The sequence below is a fragment of the Fusarium graminearum genome, chromosome 4 (assembly GCF_000240135.3).
Source record: "Fusarium graminearum PH-1 chromosome 4, whole genome shotgun sequence".
Lineage (NCBI taxonomy): Eukaryota > Fungi > Ascomycota > Sordariomycetes > Hypocreales > Nectriaceae > Fusarium > Fusarium graminearum.
Window position 1 is genome coordinate 7723829 of NC_026477.1, and position 16105 is coordinate 7739933.

A 16105-nucleotide genomic window follows, 5' to 3' on the forward strand; every position below is an offset into this window, starting at 1 on the left:
GAAAGGCGCTCTTTCTTCTTCTTCAAGGGTTGATACAAGCCTGGATGCATAAAAGCCATGCACAATACTGTAGCTCTCGGGTGCTGTTCTTTGCAAGGCAAATCTCAGCATTTGTTGTTGATCCGGCGTTGCCTGCGGGCCATGCGGTCCTGGTATAAGGGGCAATAAAGGAGCTTCTGGAAGGGGAAGATCTTCCAAGCCCACCTCTTCATCGTGTGCTTCCAGTTCGACAAGTCTTTTGCCCATTTCCAATGCTTGGCTATCATCGGTCGGTTCGACCTCGTTCTGGGACATATCCGAATCGTGTCCTTCATCTTCGAATGTAGCCCCAGAAAGGGTTATGGTTGAAAGAGGGTCTCTCATCCCCGCGTTTTGTTCTGAAACCTTTTTTGGCAGAGATCTCATCATGACTTTGGCAACTTCACTAGGGTTCAGCCAACCTATTCCAACCGAAGCCAGGATCTGTTGGTTGTCAATAGTCTCTTGGATGAAATCCCACTCAATGTCCAAGCGCAAGAAGCCTGGCTGTTTTTCATGCATAAATGCTTTAAATTCTTCAGTCACAGCAGTGTTGTTCAGGTTAATTAAGAAAAACATCCCCTTTTCTTCATCCTGTCGACTTATCTGTTCAGTGTAGAGAGGAGGGCGATACTGTTGCAGAAGCTCGGCAACAGTCTGTCTCTTCTCTAGCGCATGCTCCAGAAGGGCAGCATGTGGAATGCGTTCGACATTCTCTTTCCAAATCTCCCACATGAAATACTGCCGAGTGTATTGTTCTGTGAACTCTCGAGCCTGACGATGTCGCAGGTGCAAGATCAAAGAAACAATCTTTGCGAAACGATTAGTTCTGTTGAGGATCCATAGAATGACCCATTTGACACCCCATGAGAGGTCGTCCCACGCCTCTACATGGTTGTCCACTCCCCATTCTTCCCGTGTCAGGCTTTTTCTGCCTGTTTCTGTGTCTGTATTGTCGATGAAATCCTATTCCCATTCGACGTCCGGTCGAAACAACAGCTTTTTGAGTTGAGCCTTTTCTTCATCAGTGAGAGGATCCTTCTTCAGTATCTTTATGCGTTTCTTGGTTTTTAACTCCTTGAAGAATGGGTTATTTTCCTCTTCGCGCTTCATCATAAAATGATGCAGAATATACAGGGCCTTGTTGTTCTTAGGTGGTTCGATACTTGTACGCGCAAAGAATTCACGGGTTTGGCGAGCCACAATTGGATCGATACCGTCAAAAATGTCCTTGCGACCGTGGTCCAGAGTCACACGATTTGCCATGATTGAAAGGTAATGTGGTGTACCGTTAGCTCGGACTTCAGTAGGGGCATCCTCCTGCCTTTCGTAATGTTGTTGCCCGAACCGCTGACAGGCCCGGGGGCCGGGATGCAAATACGTATTATACGTTTGGTGAGCGTTGCTATTGACTGGCGGTGGGCGACTGCCACCACGTCGGTTCTTGGGTTTCTTAGCAGTCCTATCATCGTTGCGTGGTCGTCCTACACGTTTCTTGCCAGGAGGAGGGTTGGGTTTTACTGTGATGCTGTCCAGGAGTGACTCAGGACGAGGAGGGGGCCTAGCGATCGTGCGGTTTCGCCCCGGGATGAAGTATTCCTCTAGTTCATCGGTTGTCATCAGGCCCTCCGGGGACTCACTGAACCCTTGTTGTATTATTCGTAGTTCATCAGGGTTGTAAACAGGAAACAACCCAAATGCCTGGTTCGGGCGGACTGATTTCTTTCCTTCTCTGATGGCACGTTTGCGCTCGGCTTCGGACTCGGCTTCCATGTCATCGTCATTATTGGGGAGTTCCTGTTCGAGATCGCGATCCATGTCGACATCGTCTGAAAATGTTAAATCTCCAGTAGGCGGGCGTTCTTCTGGCCCGAACCATAACTTACCGTCTCGAGAGGTATCATTCTCCACGATGTCTAAGTTAAAGCAATCGTGGATAACCATCGTGAGACACTAGTTGGTCTGAGTGATTGGTTAGCTTGTGTGTGTTGCGAAGTTTAATGTAGTTGGCTGGAGCCCGGCGGGTGGACGAAATGATCCCAAAAAGGGAATTCTGTGTTAAATAGCTTGGGAGGACGTTGAGGTAGTAGATGGCAGAGAGAGTGATAAGGTTGGGTTGAGTCTGAGTGGGACTTGAGGTTAAAGTCAGGTCGCGACTGTGGGCAGTGAACACTCGGAAACGATATCACGACCAAAAACGTGAGCTTTTTGAAAAAAGCAGCGTGTTAAGCCATTCTTTCACAGATGCCTTTTGTATGCTAGTGATCTTGTGTCGGAATGGAGTGGTGGTGAAGAAAAGGGGTCGTAACGGAGATGGTTGTTGGGCAGTGAACACTCGCGGGAGGTATCACGACCCAAAACGCGAGCTTTCCGACGCAAGAAGAAATATAATCGTCTCTCTTTCAAGACTTATCGCGTGTGTGATTGATCTCGTGTCGAGAACAAGTAGTGATAAAGAAAAAGGGTTGTGATGATGGTGTTTGGGGGCAGTGAACACTCGCGACGGATATCGCGACGAGGGGCGCAAGACTTTTGGAAACACTTACTTTTGAATCACCTTCTTTCTGAGACGTTTCTATCGCGCTTGCGATTAATCTTTTATCACAATAGAGTAGTGATGAAGAAAAGGGGCTGAGGTTTGTGGCGAGCACAGGAATGGCTTGGTGTTGACAACAATAGAAGTTGATGACAACAATAGCAATAGAAGACGGATATCGCGCTCTCGCAAGATAACCTTGTTCAGTACTTGAAAAGAAAGAATCAAAGGTACAAGGAGGGAGTGCTTAAGTACCATCGATTGCAAGAACCCTAATCACTCCATGAAAGGTTGCGCGCAACTACACTTCTGTCGCAACAAGCAGAAAACAATTAATGCGTGGTTGATGCAGAGCAACCATGAAGCTTAACATAACAAGATTCGAGTGAAGAGTGTTCATTTTTGATGTTTGGGAGGTGAAATGCTATGGCACTGTCAGGCAGCCGGCAAGTAGAGTTATATTGAGTTAACATTTATTGACAATCTCAGTCTTGCGCTTGAATAAGCCAACCACATGGTGACTGAGAATAGAATAAAGAAACTCTATTGCATTTATGTTACCACCGCATACTGATTATTAGTCCATAATTGTTAATATTCTACGACAGCATTGGTGCCTCAACTCAACTCAACGGTCACATTATGACTAACACCTGAATTAAAGAAACTCTCCTTCATTTTTACTGCCGTTTCCAATACACATCAAGTCGATTGGGTAATAATAGTACTGATTAAGGCTATTTAGTGGTTGGTACAACGTCAAGCAGAATATGCCCTCGACGCCCTGCATCAAGAGTCATAGAAAGTAGGGCATATGCGCAACCTGATCAAGTCCATATTCACGTCTACTGATATCCCACAGCAACTTTGATGCTTCACCTCAACACAACATTCACATCATGACTCACATGTGAATATAAGAAAATCACCTCCATTTATGCCACCACTTTAAACACAAACCAAGTTGATAGCTAATAATGGTATTGATTAAGTTATAGATACTAATATCCCACGGCAACTGATGCCTCCTATTGTAGAAAAATCGCACACAATGTGTGAAATACGTTTTCCTACACCGCTACTATGGCAGTAAAACGCACACAAAGCGCAAAATGCTTTACTTAAAAATCATAAAAGTTGTTGACACCCCAACACCAGCATTAATCACACCGGGTATCTTTCCGTTCCCCAACGCCATCCATGTACTCATGCCAGAGCACCAAATGCATCCATTCTATGCATATATTTGCTCTACTCGTGCCAGAGTATAAAAAGCATTCACATCCATCCTTTACATATCGAAAAAGGGAGCAAAGGCCCGACGCCCCTCAAATCGGTCCCGGTCCGTAGTGATGTCCTTCATGTCAGATTCCGGGTCCTCGTAGTGGTCGTCGATCTGTCGCTTGGCGTGCAGTGCGTTCTGGGGCATCTCGGCTTGTCGGGTCACCTGGGCACGTGCACGGATGAGATCCTCCCAGCTCTGGAGCTTGCGCTTGGCATCCTCGTCAAAGACGCAGCAGAAACGTGAAATGTTGATGAACTGCAGCACAGTAATCATGTCCATTCCGAAAACCGCCATGATGTACGCCGCCGCGAGAGCTGCTGAGCGGTCGTTGCCGGTTTCGCAGGTCATGAGGACCTTTCCACGGGTAAAATTGTTAGGGTTGACCTTCATGGAACCGTCTTGGGTGATCTCTTGGGCCTGGCGGTGGTAGATGGAGAGGAGATGGTCGTTGACGGTGCGAACGACTTGTGAGAAGGTTTGGATGAGATTCTCATAGCCTTCTAGGTCGATGTACTGCAGAGTAATGCCGAGAGTCTCAGCGGCTTTCTCAATAGTGTTGAGCTTGGTGCCCGCCATGCGAGCGTCCCTGGCGACCAAAATCATGGTGATGCCCTCGCGGCGAAGATAATCGTGGTCCTTGGCGGCGATGTTGGGGCCGAGATACAAAAAGTCGACCAGCTTCTGTGCCTCACGCCGCCTTTCGTAAGACCAGTCCATGGTGCAGTCGGTCGCGATGTGTCTCACGTTGCCGGTGATGATCATGACATCCTGGAGGGTCAACTGACTCGGGTCAACATTCTCAAAGGACGGCAAGAGGTTTGGGGTGTTGACAGAGCCGCAGGTTCCGGTGGTAGGGATGTAAATAAAAGGCGGACTGGGTGCTCGACGGGAGTAAGGCGCCGATTGCATGGTGTTGCCGGCCAAGGAGGGGTGGTCACCATAAACATCCTCCATCGTGGGCAAATTTTGAGGGTTGTTTTTTTTTTGTGGTGAGTTTAGTTTTTGGGGTCGTAGTCGTGAAGGATCCAGAGTTGTATTTGTGTGACAGGCGAGCACAAGACGTATGCAGCGTCGCGTTTGTCGGGTGGTACGACAGTTGCGAAATTGATTGAGTTCCTCTGAATGGATAGTAATAAATCAAGGTCCAAGATTCTATGTCAGCGTGAAATGCGACGGGACGGGACCTAGTGAGAAGTGGAGTGGAGCTCTGATTTAAGGCAGTTGGGACCCCCCACTCCAGGGCCCTTGAGGCTTGAGGTTACCTTGGTAGGTTTCTCAGCTCCCCACTTTGCAGGCTGCAGCTACAGGGCCAACAGGGGTTAAATTAGGGAATGACGTTGATCTTGGTCCAAGGGTCCAGTCTCTCTTTTTTTCATCTCCTTACTAGCGAGCGACACAGGACACATTCAGTCTGCCAGGTTAGGGAGATACACATCCAAGACTGGTCGTAATAGCATACTCGGGCCATTTATATTAGCTTTTACGATGATCCAAGGTATTCAAATCCTATTACTGATAACTACCTGCTGTATTGATCTCGTGGACAACCTAAATATACCACCAACTTAATCTCATCATGTCTCAAGGACCAACACACATCATGAAACAAAAAGCACGTGCAAAAACTGCCATAATTGTAATATCGTACAAACTTGGTGATACAATGTTTCTAATAATAAAGTTACATCCAGAGTGCCCTGATCTGTACAAGGTCCCCCAATCCAACGCCAAGCATCATCATATGCCATGCATTTCCTTCTCCTCCAGTACTATACATTTTACATTCATAATCATCCAGACGTCGTTTGCGCAGGGCCTCTCCAGTCCAAATCGCCAATCGGCGTATCATCTGACTCTCCCTCGTGCGCATCATGCTTCCCAATCTCTCCCAGCTCCTCCTGCGCTTCAAACCTCTTCTGAGCTTCCTCTCTGACCTTCCTTCGGAAGCTGGACAGATGTCCCTCTGTGAAATCCAGTTTCTCCAGCGTCTCAATCAGCTTCTCTTCGACAAGCGAGCGGACGTGGAATGCCAGCGCTTGGTCTCGGAACATGCCGCTGAAGCGGTATGATAGCCAGATGTACTGGTTGATGGCTTGGTGCAGAGACTCGAGTTTGTGGAGATACTCAATCGGTTTCCCCCTAAAGGTCTTCAAGTCGATGTCCAGATTCTCCAGGGGAATTTCCTTGATGGAGAGGAGATCTCCGCTGCCGTTCTTGGCAACGACGCTGGCGAGTGCGCGAAGAACTGGTACCGCGTTCTCAGCGCGTGCGGCAATAGGCAGGTTAGTAAATGTGAGTCGATCGTAAATGGTCAGGGGGATATCCTGAATCATGTCGGCAATCTCGAGCTTTTCCGTAGATATATGAAGTCTGAACAGTTTGCTCACAGATGCCAACTCTTTGATTCGCATGAGAATGAACGACAGGGGCGTCTGGCTAGGAAAGTACGTCGAAAAACGCTCGACAACAGAAGCGGGAGGGGTGACGTAGGCATACTCGATATCAGGAACATCGGCTTCGAAAGCTTTGTGGACAACCTTGAGATCTTGCCTATCCATTGTAGTGACATAGCCAACCTTGCGTATCTCCGTGACCTCACTCTCTGTTCCCTCAGTGGCGTTTCGCGCAGTCTTGTACCTGCCCGCTCGACCGCCAATCTGCTTCAGCTCGGGGTATGAGAGCAATCTGTTATGGCTGCCGTCATATTTGGCACATGTTTCGAGAACAACTCGTCGGATCTCGAGATTCAGACCCATACCGATAGCGTCACTGGCTACAATAAAGTCGTAGTCGTTGTCGGGGTCATTAAACAAAGCTGCCTGCTGGACGCGCACTTCTGGGGGCAAAGATCCGTAAATGATGGCGCACCGCCGTCCCGTCTTTTTCTCGATCGTTAGCTTCAGGGCGTGCAGGTTCATGCGACTAAAGGCGACAACAGCGTCGCCCTTTTCAAGTTTTCCGTAGTCGCCCATGAGAGCATTATCCATGGGCTCGAGGGGGCTCAGACGTTCGTATCGATGCACGATGCACTCGTCGCCGATGGATGCGCAGATGCTCTCAATCAGCTTGACGGTTCGCTCCTCGCCACAAAGGTGGACCTCCTTGGCCTGAACACCCAACAAAGCTGTCGCCCAACCTTGTCCTCGGTCTTCGTCTGCTATCATTTGAATCTCATCAATGACAGCCACGTCGAATTGTTCGTTGACGGGCACCATCTCCACCGTACAACTCGTAAAGTACGTATCCGTATCTGAGGGTACCCGTACTTCCTCTCCTGTCAGCAGCGCGCATGGTAATCCCTTGGCTGTTAGACGCTGGTAGACCTCGTTCGCCAACAGACGCAAAGGTCCCGCATAGACTCCTCGCTTGGAAGCCTCGAGGGCTTTGAGCGCTCTGTACGTCTTGCCAGAATTTGTCGGTCCAACATGGACATGGATCTTTCGCTGCATCGCTCTCGTCGCAGGGAACCACTCGTAGGGAAATCGAAAGTCTAATAGTCGCTTGTGACTCTCCTCCAAGCCCTTTGAGAATTTCTGTCGGATGATGAATGACTGGAAGGAGTACTGGAGCTCGTTGGTAAGACCCTTGAGATCTTTATTCAGAAATGCGTCACGGAGATTCCAGAATAGAGGATTCTTGGTGCGGTCGGTCACGTTCTCCTCGGCCAGTTGGAAAGATTTGTCTAGCACATTCATGAACTCTGATGCTTGTCGATGGAACTCATCCTCTCCGACACCTGCAGAAGACACGGCCGCCCTGCTCATGTTTTCTATAACCTTTTCGAACCTCATCAAAACAGTTGATCGAAACATGCCATGACGGCCTAATGATTTTTTGCCATGGTCAAGTCTTAGTCTTGATCTTGGATCCTGGCCGTGGCTCAACTAAAAAATTGTTAGTATGCGGATTCCTAGACAAGGGGGAAGCAACATACTAAACCGCCTCTGAAGTCACCAGGCTTTCCAAATCCCTTCTTATGAGAAGGTTTACCTTTGCTCGGTTGTCTCTCAAGTCGAGGTGTCGTAGAAAGCGACCTTGCTGAGATTGAAAGAGGAATAAGAGGAGCTCTCACAGCTCCGGGTCGGAGCAGATACCTCATGATGAAAAACTCAGAAGTGAGCTCACCATGCTCCCCTAAAAATAAAGAACGAAAGAAGAAGAAAAAAAGACAAAGGATTGTCTCACTCTTCACCTTGGACGAATACACCCTGTGTCGCCATCAAATGTTCAATTCTCAGTCTCAAAATTTCCATGAGGCGGGACTATCGTTGAGCCGGATCCGCTGCGACCACTTTGAAGTGGGGGTACGATTGGACCTCAGATAATCCTTGTAGAGGTTCAAGGATGACAGAAATGCGAGTCACTTCTCCGGGCCAACGTGACCTGTTAGTGGTCAATCGCTTTTTGTCTACATCTGTTTGGTGTTCGTTTTGGATTTGACCCACTCATGGAAACCTTGGTGAGCATGACGATGAGACTGAGGCGTCATTGTAGTGACCTTCCAGCTTCTAAACTTCCCCATCTTTAGTACTCGTTTCCTCAACCAGCTGCGACATCAACACAATTTCATCATCGCATTACCAACACCAAATCGCCCACCATGGCTTCGTCATCAACTCCATCGACTCCCCTTCTCTAGTTCGTCCTCCAACAACATCGCACATCGCAAATCAACAAATACTAACACAGTTTACAGCTCATGTATCGCCCACAACACCACCATCCTCTCAGAATGCACAACTTCAGCTTCATCGCAGACCTCATCTCTCGCCTCCCTCATCCTCCCTAAAATCGAACACACGAACCCCCAAAAGCTTACCTACACCCACGGCCAGCACCAGATCCACTACGTCGCCGAGTCGCCCTCCGAGCACCGAGACTACCCATCCGCCGGCGGTCTCACCTTCCTCGTCATCGCCGACTCGTCGCTCGGCCGTCGCGTGCCCTTTGGCTACCTCTTCGAGATCCGCAAGCGCTTCCTGCAGCAGTTCCCCGAGAGCACCGACTTCTCCGACATGCCCAACTACGGCGCCGCCTCGTTCAACTCGGAGCTCAAGAATCTCATGGTTGACTACGGCACCACGACCGGCGGCCGTGACGACGCCATTGGGAACGCCAAGCGAGAAATCGACGACGTGAGGGGCATCATGACGAAGAACATCGAGAGCTTACTCGAGCGCGGCGAGCGCCTGGACTTGCTGGTCGACAAGACCGATCGGCTGGGCGGTAGCGCGCGAGAGTTTCGCGTGCGCAGTCGCGGCCTGAAGCGCAAGATGTGGTGGAAGAATGTCAAGCTCATGGGACTACTGGCTCTCGTGATATTCCTCATCATCATGGCGATTGTCATTGCTGTCAAGAATGGATCCTAAGGGAGGGAGGGATGTGATTGTTATCCTGACTGAGCTCTTCAGCGTCGAGCCTCGTTCCTTTGTTTTCGATTTTCCTAAAACTATTCTGTACTTCCTAAGGCGAAATTGATGGGAACGTGAAACCCAGGCAAAAAGGGTATAATTAAGCAACAAGGTCCTCTTTTTATCAATAAAAAACTGATACCCCGAATACCATCATCGTTTCTCTTGCTGTCGTAATCGTGAAAAAGAAATTGTCGTAGTTTCCGCCTTCGTCACCCTCCCAGGTTCAATCCATTTCATTCGCTGTGTCGTATTTCATCAAGCATCGGCGTGAACGCAAGACATCGGATTTGTCTCCGGTCCCATCATTCACAACTTTGGTTTCCTCCTCTCAGTCTCCTGATAAACATAACCCAGCGTAACAGGATTAACCACCGATCCCACTGCCAAAGTCGCTGGCGCTCGTCGAAATCTGTCTGTGAAAAAGGCGGGATGTATTGATGATGCGCATGGCGGTTGCTGCTGTTGTCTGAGCGGTGGTTGTAATGCGACAATCGTCGCTGGAGGACATGAAGAGCCCATTTTTTTATTGATGAGTGGGAAATGTCAGCTTGATAAAAAGCTGAAGACAAGAGTCATCACATTCTCTGTGGAGAGGGGAGAAGGTAGCATTATAAGAAGAGACTGGTTGTTTGTTTGATCCTTGTCCAGCGCCGAGGTTGGATGTTGATCAACTACTCCACATGCTTCGGTAATCATTCCGATGGCCTTGATTCAGTCTTCAATGACGGAGATTCCGGGTATCAGCCGCGGGACTATTTCACTAGGTATCACGACGATTAGAAGACAAAAATAATAATAAAATACTCGTTCAATCATGCAAAAATACTACTACTATAATGGTACCCACGCAATACGCACGCTCAGCATTCTATGCTTCCCATCCCATAAACTCCACTGGTATTCCCACCATAGCACCCAAGCCAAACAAAACATTTACAAAGGAGAAATCAACGCCGCCATTGTTCCATCGGATTCTCCCTCTCTTCTTCCGCCGTGGGTAAAAACTCCGGCTGATAATCATCGTGGCTCGCACGACCTGCTCTTCTCTCGCGGACTCTCTCGCCTGCTTCCGGGATAACCCTCTCCTCTGCCTCAGCGTCGCCTTCTTCAGCGTCTTTGCCGTCGCCAAATACCTTGTCCACATTGCCATCCTTTTCGATGCGTTGCATCAGATCTTGGTCTGAGGGGAAGTAAACTCTTCGAACGGCCTGGACTACCAGTTCAATAAAAACAAGCGTGATAAGCTCGAGCAGCACAATTGTCCACCATTGAAGCGTACGACCGAAATTGTCGATGAATGCATCTCGGACGATATAAGGTCCAATAGTAGCGGGCTTGATACCTGAGAGAGCCAGCATCCACAAGAACCAACCAGCAACAGATACCAAACAGCCGCCAAAGGTAATGACTGTCTTGGTGTGGACTTCCAGAATCCTACAAAACATTAGCGCAAGCATTGTCATCAGACGAAAGAAGAACTTACAGGAGTTTGACGTTGATGAAAACAACAGCAACAGTGAAACTGACCATACCCATCGCAAAAATGCTGGTATCCTGGTCTGAGAAGCTCTTATCGTAAACACACCATGTGAAATACCAGATTATAAAACTGCCCGCAACACCCATGATCATCCACGCAAAGTACTGAGAGAACCGGAACCCAAGATTGAACTGACCAAACGTGTACAGCTCAGGCACCTTCATCAGAGTCTCGGCCCGCAAATCCTTCTCGAAAATACCAAGAAGGATAACAGGGAGTGACGTGAAAGCACTATTAAAAACGGTCAAACTCCACGACTCGTACAGCGACGTTCCAGTGTATCCCGTATAGCGCTGGTAATGAGCTTGCACGATGAAAAACAAGATTTCTTTCCAAAAGGTAGCGAGCACGTATTTGCCAGTCCTCATGTAATTCCATCGGCCGTGGACAAAAAGTAGTTTCTGCAAGAACCTGAACTGCGCGATGGAATAGTCTGAGATGCGAGCAGCTTGCAGGCCTTCACGACCAGAGATGCCGATGCCAACATGGGAGGCTTGGATCATGCCGATATCGTTTGCGCCGTCGCCAATCGCTAGAGTCATACTCTTGGGCACATATCTTCGAATCGAACTGACAAGGTTTGTCTTCTGAGAGGGCGAAGCTCGACAGCAGATGACAGAGTCAACACGTACGACAAGATCATAAAAGAGAAGGGACAATTCATCATCTTCGTCAATCTTGGCAAGTGTTTGACCATCAACAACAACCACAGAGTGCGCAACCATGCCTCGGCTAACATCGTTCAGAGTCATGGTGATGGTCTCCTTCAATTCGCCCAGAGTCGCATCCAACACATAAACCTCCGACCATGGCTTGCACACACGAGCAGAATGACCAATGTTGATAGCAGTCTCTCGCTTATCACCCGTGAGCATCCACACTTTAATGTTGGCCCGGCGCAGCTTGTCGATCGTGTCTGGAACGCCCTCCTGTAGCTTATCTTCGATTGCAGTCGCTCCAGCTAACTCAAACTTTTGTTCTATGAGCTCTCCAGCAGCTTCAATTCTCTCCTGGCGATCAACCAAGCTGGTCTCGGCTTCCCTGTACTTGGCCTTCCATTGAGCATAGGAATCCTCGTCAATGTAACGGTAGGCATACAAAAGAGTACGAAGACCTTCGCTGGCGAAATCGTCAACGTGTTGAAAGCACTTTTCAAAGATAGCACCTTCGTTCGACGCCAAAGATTCATCAATCTTGCTGTCGGCATTCTCAAACGATGGCATGTGGCCAAGACTCTGCCTAGGACTTATTGGGCTCATCATGTCTGTTGAGGCGCGAGGTGACCGGGCGAGCTGCTGGGACAAGCGCTTAAGATCAGTGGAACGACGTCCCAGGCTCAGTCTGAGCCCCTCCCGGTTAGATGACGATTCTGCCCTGGAGAAACCGAAACTGTTGCGAGGGCTACCGTAGGGACTTCCATAAGGACTGATACTCTGTTGTGTGCTCATTCGTCGCAAGGCTTGATCCTGTCGAGAAAGCCTTCGCTGACTTGTACGACGACCGATATCCTTTGCCTTTTCCTCGGCAAGGTTGCTCAGCTTCAGACGCTGCATGATGACATTGTCGGCTCCTTTGCAAAAGACACAGATACGTCCATCAGGCATGCGGATGATGATCGACATTCTCTTTCTCTTACTGCTGAACTCGATCACGTCCAGGACCTGGTAGGATTCAGTATGGAGGGAGCCATCCGTGTCCCGAGTTTCTAGCTTGATAGCTTGTGCAGGTCGGTCAATCACCAGGAATCCCAGATCTCTGGCAGCTTCCACAAGAGCGAGCTCATCGGGTGACGCAGCTTGGAAATTGATGTCGCCTTCGTCAGTCTTTTCGGGAAGACAAGTGTGGCATAACGCGATGCACAGTAGAAAGTGTTTGGCACGTCGCGAGAAAGCAGTGTTGGGTTTTCTCTGGATATAGTCGAGCAAGTCCTCAGTTTTCATGTCGGTATTTTGGGCCGTGGTGACGCTCGATTGCCAATGGCTCGTTGACATGGTTCTTGTAGGTTCTGGTCTTTGGAGATCGCCCTGTTGTCCGTCGATAGTTATAGTAGGCACCGCGCTTCTGCTTGCCGACAAGCTTGCCATCCTTGACTTTCCCTTCTTTGGTCGCTCTGACTCCTCAATCTTCCTGCGCATCTCCTCCTGGTCCCTCTGCACGTCCATGTCATGCAAACAAGCAACGCCCGCTACCGACAATTTGCGGAAGCGCATGATGTTTTCTGTGAGCGTTCCTGTCTTGTCGGAAAAGACATAGCTAACTTGGCCCAGATTTTCAAGAATAGTGGTCGTGTTGGCCACCATGGGCGTGTCAGATATCGGGTCGTACATGTCGTCGTCCTGGAGGAGAAAGAGCTGACCCAGTTTGATAATTTCAAGACTGATGTACAGCGATAGCGGAATTAGTGTGTTAAACATGATTATGAAGCCAAAGAAAATCTCCTTGAACGGAATGCGTGCATCCCAGAAGCCGCGACGTCTGATGTACCACGCAAAGTCTTCAGTTCGGTCTCGCCACAGGTAATAGCCTATAGTCAAGCCCATGGTGAGCATGAGAACGATGAAGATCTGCACCATGATCATCTTATTGATAACAGATTGCATAGCAGGCTTCTTGGCCCGTACGTTCTTGTTTGCGTTCATTCGAATCTTGCACTCCTCGCCGGTATTGACAATAATGCCCAGCGCCTCAGCCGTGTTGCGAAGAGTAGAGCCTCGATAGACGACATTGTTCATGGAGAGGGGTAGAGTCTCGCCATCAACAGTCACGCGGCCATCGTAGCTGTAAAGATCCAGGTTGGGGTTTTCGGATATGACTGTAGCTTGTGTTGCCCGCAGTCCCTCCATAGTGTTGCACCGCTCAGCAAGCAAAGGGCATGCTTGCTTACTCTTGAGATTCGTCTCACCATCAAGAGCCATCGTATCAATGTATGCGATGCCATTGGGACCTGTGGCATGCAAAAGCACAATGTCAGCCGGGACGGCATCGTCGCGGCGCAAACGAATAACATCTCCCACACGAACATGTTGCCATTGAACAGAAGTCCAATCTCCATCAGATCCGACCTTTTTTGCGCCGGTAACGCCCGTTTCAATATCATCGAGCATGTGTTCTTCGCCATTCCTTGATTCCTTTTCCTTCCTTTTCTTCATCTTCTCGGCATGCCGTATGCGGCCCTTCTCAGTGGCGGCGGCTCGATCCGTCAAAACCCAAGCCTCACTACGGTTCTCGACACGATCAAGCCTATAACGCCTATAGTCATCGTAACCTTCCTTAGCCATACTGAATGCGACAAATACACCCAGAGGTGCAATCGTAGTCCACCGTCCGACTGTACTTAGACCAGGAATCATCTGGATCGTTCCCACAACAAGGAAATAAAAGTTTCCAAGCTTACTGAACTGATAGATGAGTTGTTTAGGGAAGAAATCATAGACGGTGTAACGGCTCGACCGGATAAAGTTACTGATGTATGGCTTTCCCGCACGCTCATCGATGAGACCGTTAGCGTTCCGATGCGCAGGGTTTAGAGGTACATGACGACCATCGGGTAGAGGCTGAAGAGGTTTTTGACGAAGTATTGCTTCGACAATGACCTTTTGGTGGAGTTCTCCGAGTTGTTTGCGCGTGCGTTCTTTCCATGTCGGCTTTGCGCTTGGTCCAATCTTTTTCTCGCGCCTTTGACGAAGATACTTTTTGATATCGGCTCGCACCGAAGACTTTTCGCGAGAAGAAGAATTGCCATTGTATGCGACACTAGCCTTGTCGACAGAAACATCGGCTCGGTCGCCATAATCGGGAGGACCCGAAAGGTCAGTAGACAATTCTGTCCGCGAGGGAATTGGTCGCAATTCGTATGGTCCGCTTGCTCGTCGACGTGCGCCATCATCGGGACGTCTGGACCGGGACCTCGAAGCAGATCTCACATTGGTATCATCGGCTGAAGATCGACGCGGCGGACGATCATTATTGGGATCTGTGTAAGAGCGTCGTGTATTTCGCGGTCGAGAGAAATTGGCCGATGTTGGCGGGTATCGTTCGTCGAGTGCAGCAAGATCGCGAGCTACGTCGTCATCATCGTTATTTCCGGGCTGTTGTGGCGGGCGTCGTCCGTTATTGTCGCTGGGGTAGGGAGCCATGTTAAGGCCGTTGAAACGGTTGCAGCATCTGGAATAAGCGTAGCGAGCGTGGAGATGACGACGGTTTCAGCTAGAGTGGTTTATGTACTTTGTGTGTCGAATTGGTGCTTGGAACTGCAGACTAAGTACTGGAGTAAGAAAAGAAAGTAAGAAAAAGAACAACTCGAGAGCTTGGGGAGGATGAGATTATGTGGATGTTTTGGCAGGATTGAGTTGGTCCGGCTTGGGCTGAGCTGGGGTAATCAGACTAACGGGATCGTATACAGCCCGAAGCGGCGATGACTTGATTACGTGCAGCCCTTAGACTAGACTAACTAGCAGCTGAGTCTTTCTAAGCAACTGAACTTGTCCTTTTAATTTACGCAGATTAAGCAAAGTAACTATCTATCATCTACTAAAGTAATAGTGATATTCGCTCTACTTCTCGGACTGTCGGACACTATTATCGCCCACCTCCCGAATATCCCTCGCGAATCAGACCCTGCGGGCAACGTATTGAGGCGCAGCAAATCTGTAAATAATCACCGGCACCAAAAAAACAACCAAATCAAAACCTCGCAGTATGTAACAGGGCCCTTGATAACAGAACGATGCGCTGTAACGCATAAACCACACCTGATTGGCACGGTATGGTCCAGCCAAGTCGCCTACTAACACCTTAACCAAGCGCCACGGCGTAACAAAATAAGCTTTACGTCTCCAAGTTCCGAGAAATGGGGAAATAACCGTTTAATGCTCTCGGAAGATGCCAATCGAGGACTCTGTCTTGTCTTGTGTTGATGATCTACAGAAATTGTGATTGTGTTTTGGTTCAATATGTCTGACCAACATATCACAAATGCAACTCGGGATCCAATCATCTCGTAGCCTCCGCCTCGAAACGTACGCATGTCTGGACACTCACAGCCACTCAAAGATAATAAGCCCGGCCGCTTTCTGACACGCATGTACGGATACGTGGGGAGTCAACGCGAAAACACATAGTAGCGATACGCTTACAGATCTCCCGCAAGGCCTTTCTACCTACCGGGTCGGCCGAAAGACAAACTACCGTCTTATATGAGACATTGATCAACCTAGATTTCACCCCAGCTGGGACAAGCTTTGTCTAATTAACTGGTCGTCACACTCTTTAAACCACGCGTTGTACCATACACACCTCCGAACCATCCGTAA

The 16105-nt window shown here is 49.0% G+C and overlaps 5 protein-coding genes across 5 annotated transcripts; 1 reads left to right on the forward strand and 4 right to left on the reverse strand.

Moving 5' to 3' along the window:
• Positions 1–984: 984 nt before the first annotated feature.
• FGSG_13500 (uncharacterized protein) lies at positions 985–1962 on the reverse strand (the record flags this gene model as incomplete). Its single annotated transcript, XM_011330475.1, has 2 exons — positions 985–1847; positions 1905–1962. 2 exons carry the CDS (start codon positions 1960–1962, stop codon positions 985–987), a joined length of 921 nt encoding a protein of 306 aa, XP_011328777.1.
• Positions 1963–3845: 1883 nt separating this feature from the next.
• Positions 3846–4793, reverse strand: FGSG_09023 (uncharacterized protein; the record flags this gene model as incomplete). The annotated part of the gene is made up of 1 exon (XM_011330476.1): positions 3846–4793. The coding sequence occupies one exon, from the start codon at positions 4791–4793 to the stop codon at positions 3846–3848; it is 948 nt and encodes a 315-aa protein (XP_011328778.1).
• Positions 4794–5629: 836 nt separating this feature from the next.
• On the reverse strand, positions 5630–7938 carry FGSG_09022 (uncharacterized protein; the record flags this gene model as incomplete). Its single annotated transcript, XM_011330477.1, has 2 exons — positions 5630–7723; positions 7774–7938. 2 exons carry the CDS (start codon positions 7936–7938, stop codon positions 5630–5632), a joined length of 2259 nt encoding a protein of 752 aa, XP_011328779.1.
• Positions 7939–8439: 501 nt separating this feature from the next.
• FGSG_09021 (uncharacterized protein) lies at positions 8440–9208 on the forward strand (the record flags this gene model as incomplete). The annotated part of the gene is made up of 2 exons (XM_011330478.1): positions 8440–8477; positions 8536–9208. 2 exons carry the CDS (start codon positions 8440–8442, stop codon positions 9206–9208), a joined length of 711 nt encoding a protein of 236 aa, XP_011328780.1.
• A 992-nt stretch (positions 9209–10200) lies between these two features.
• Positions 10201–14929, reverse strand: FGSG_09020 (uncharacterized protein; the record flags this gene model as incomplete). The annotated part of the gene is made up of 2 exons (XM_011330479.1): positions 10201–10687; positions 10737–14929. 2 exons carry the CDS (start codon positions 14927–14929, stop codon positions 10201–10203), a joined length of 4680 nt encoding a protein of 1559 aa, XP_011328781.1.
• Positions 14930–16105: the final 1176 nt, after the last annotated feature.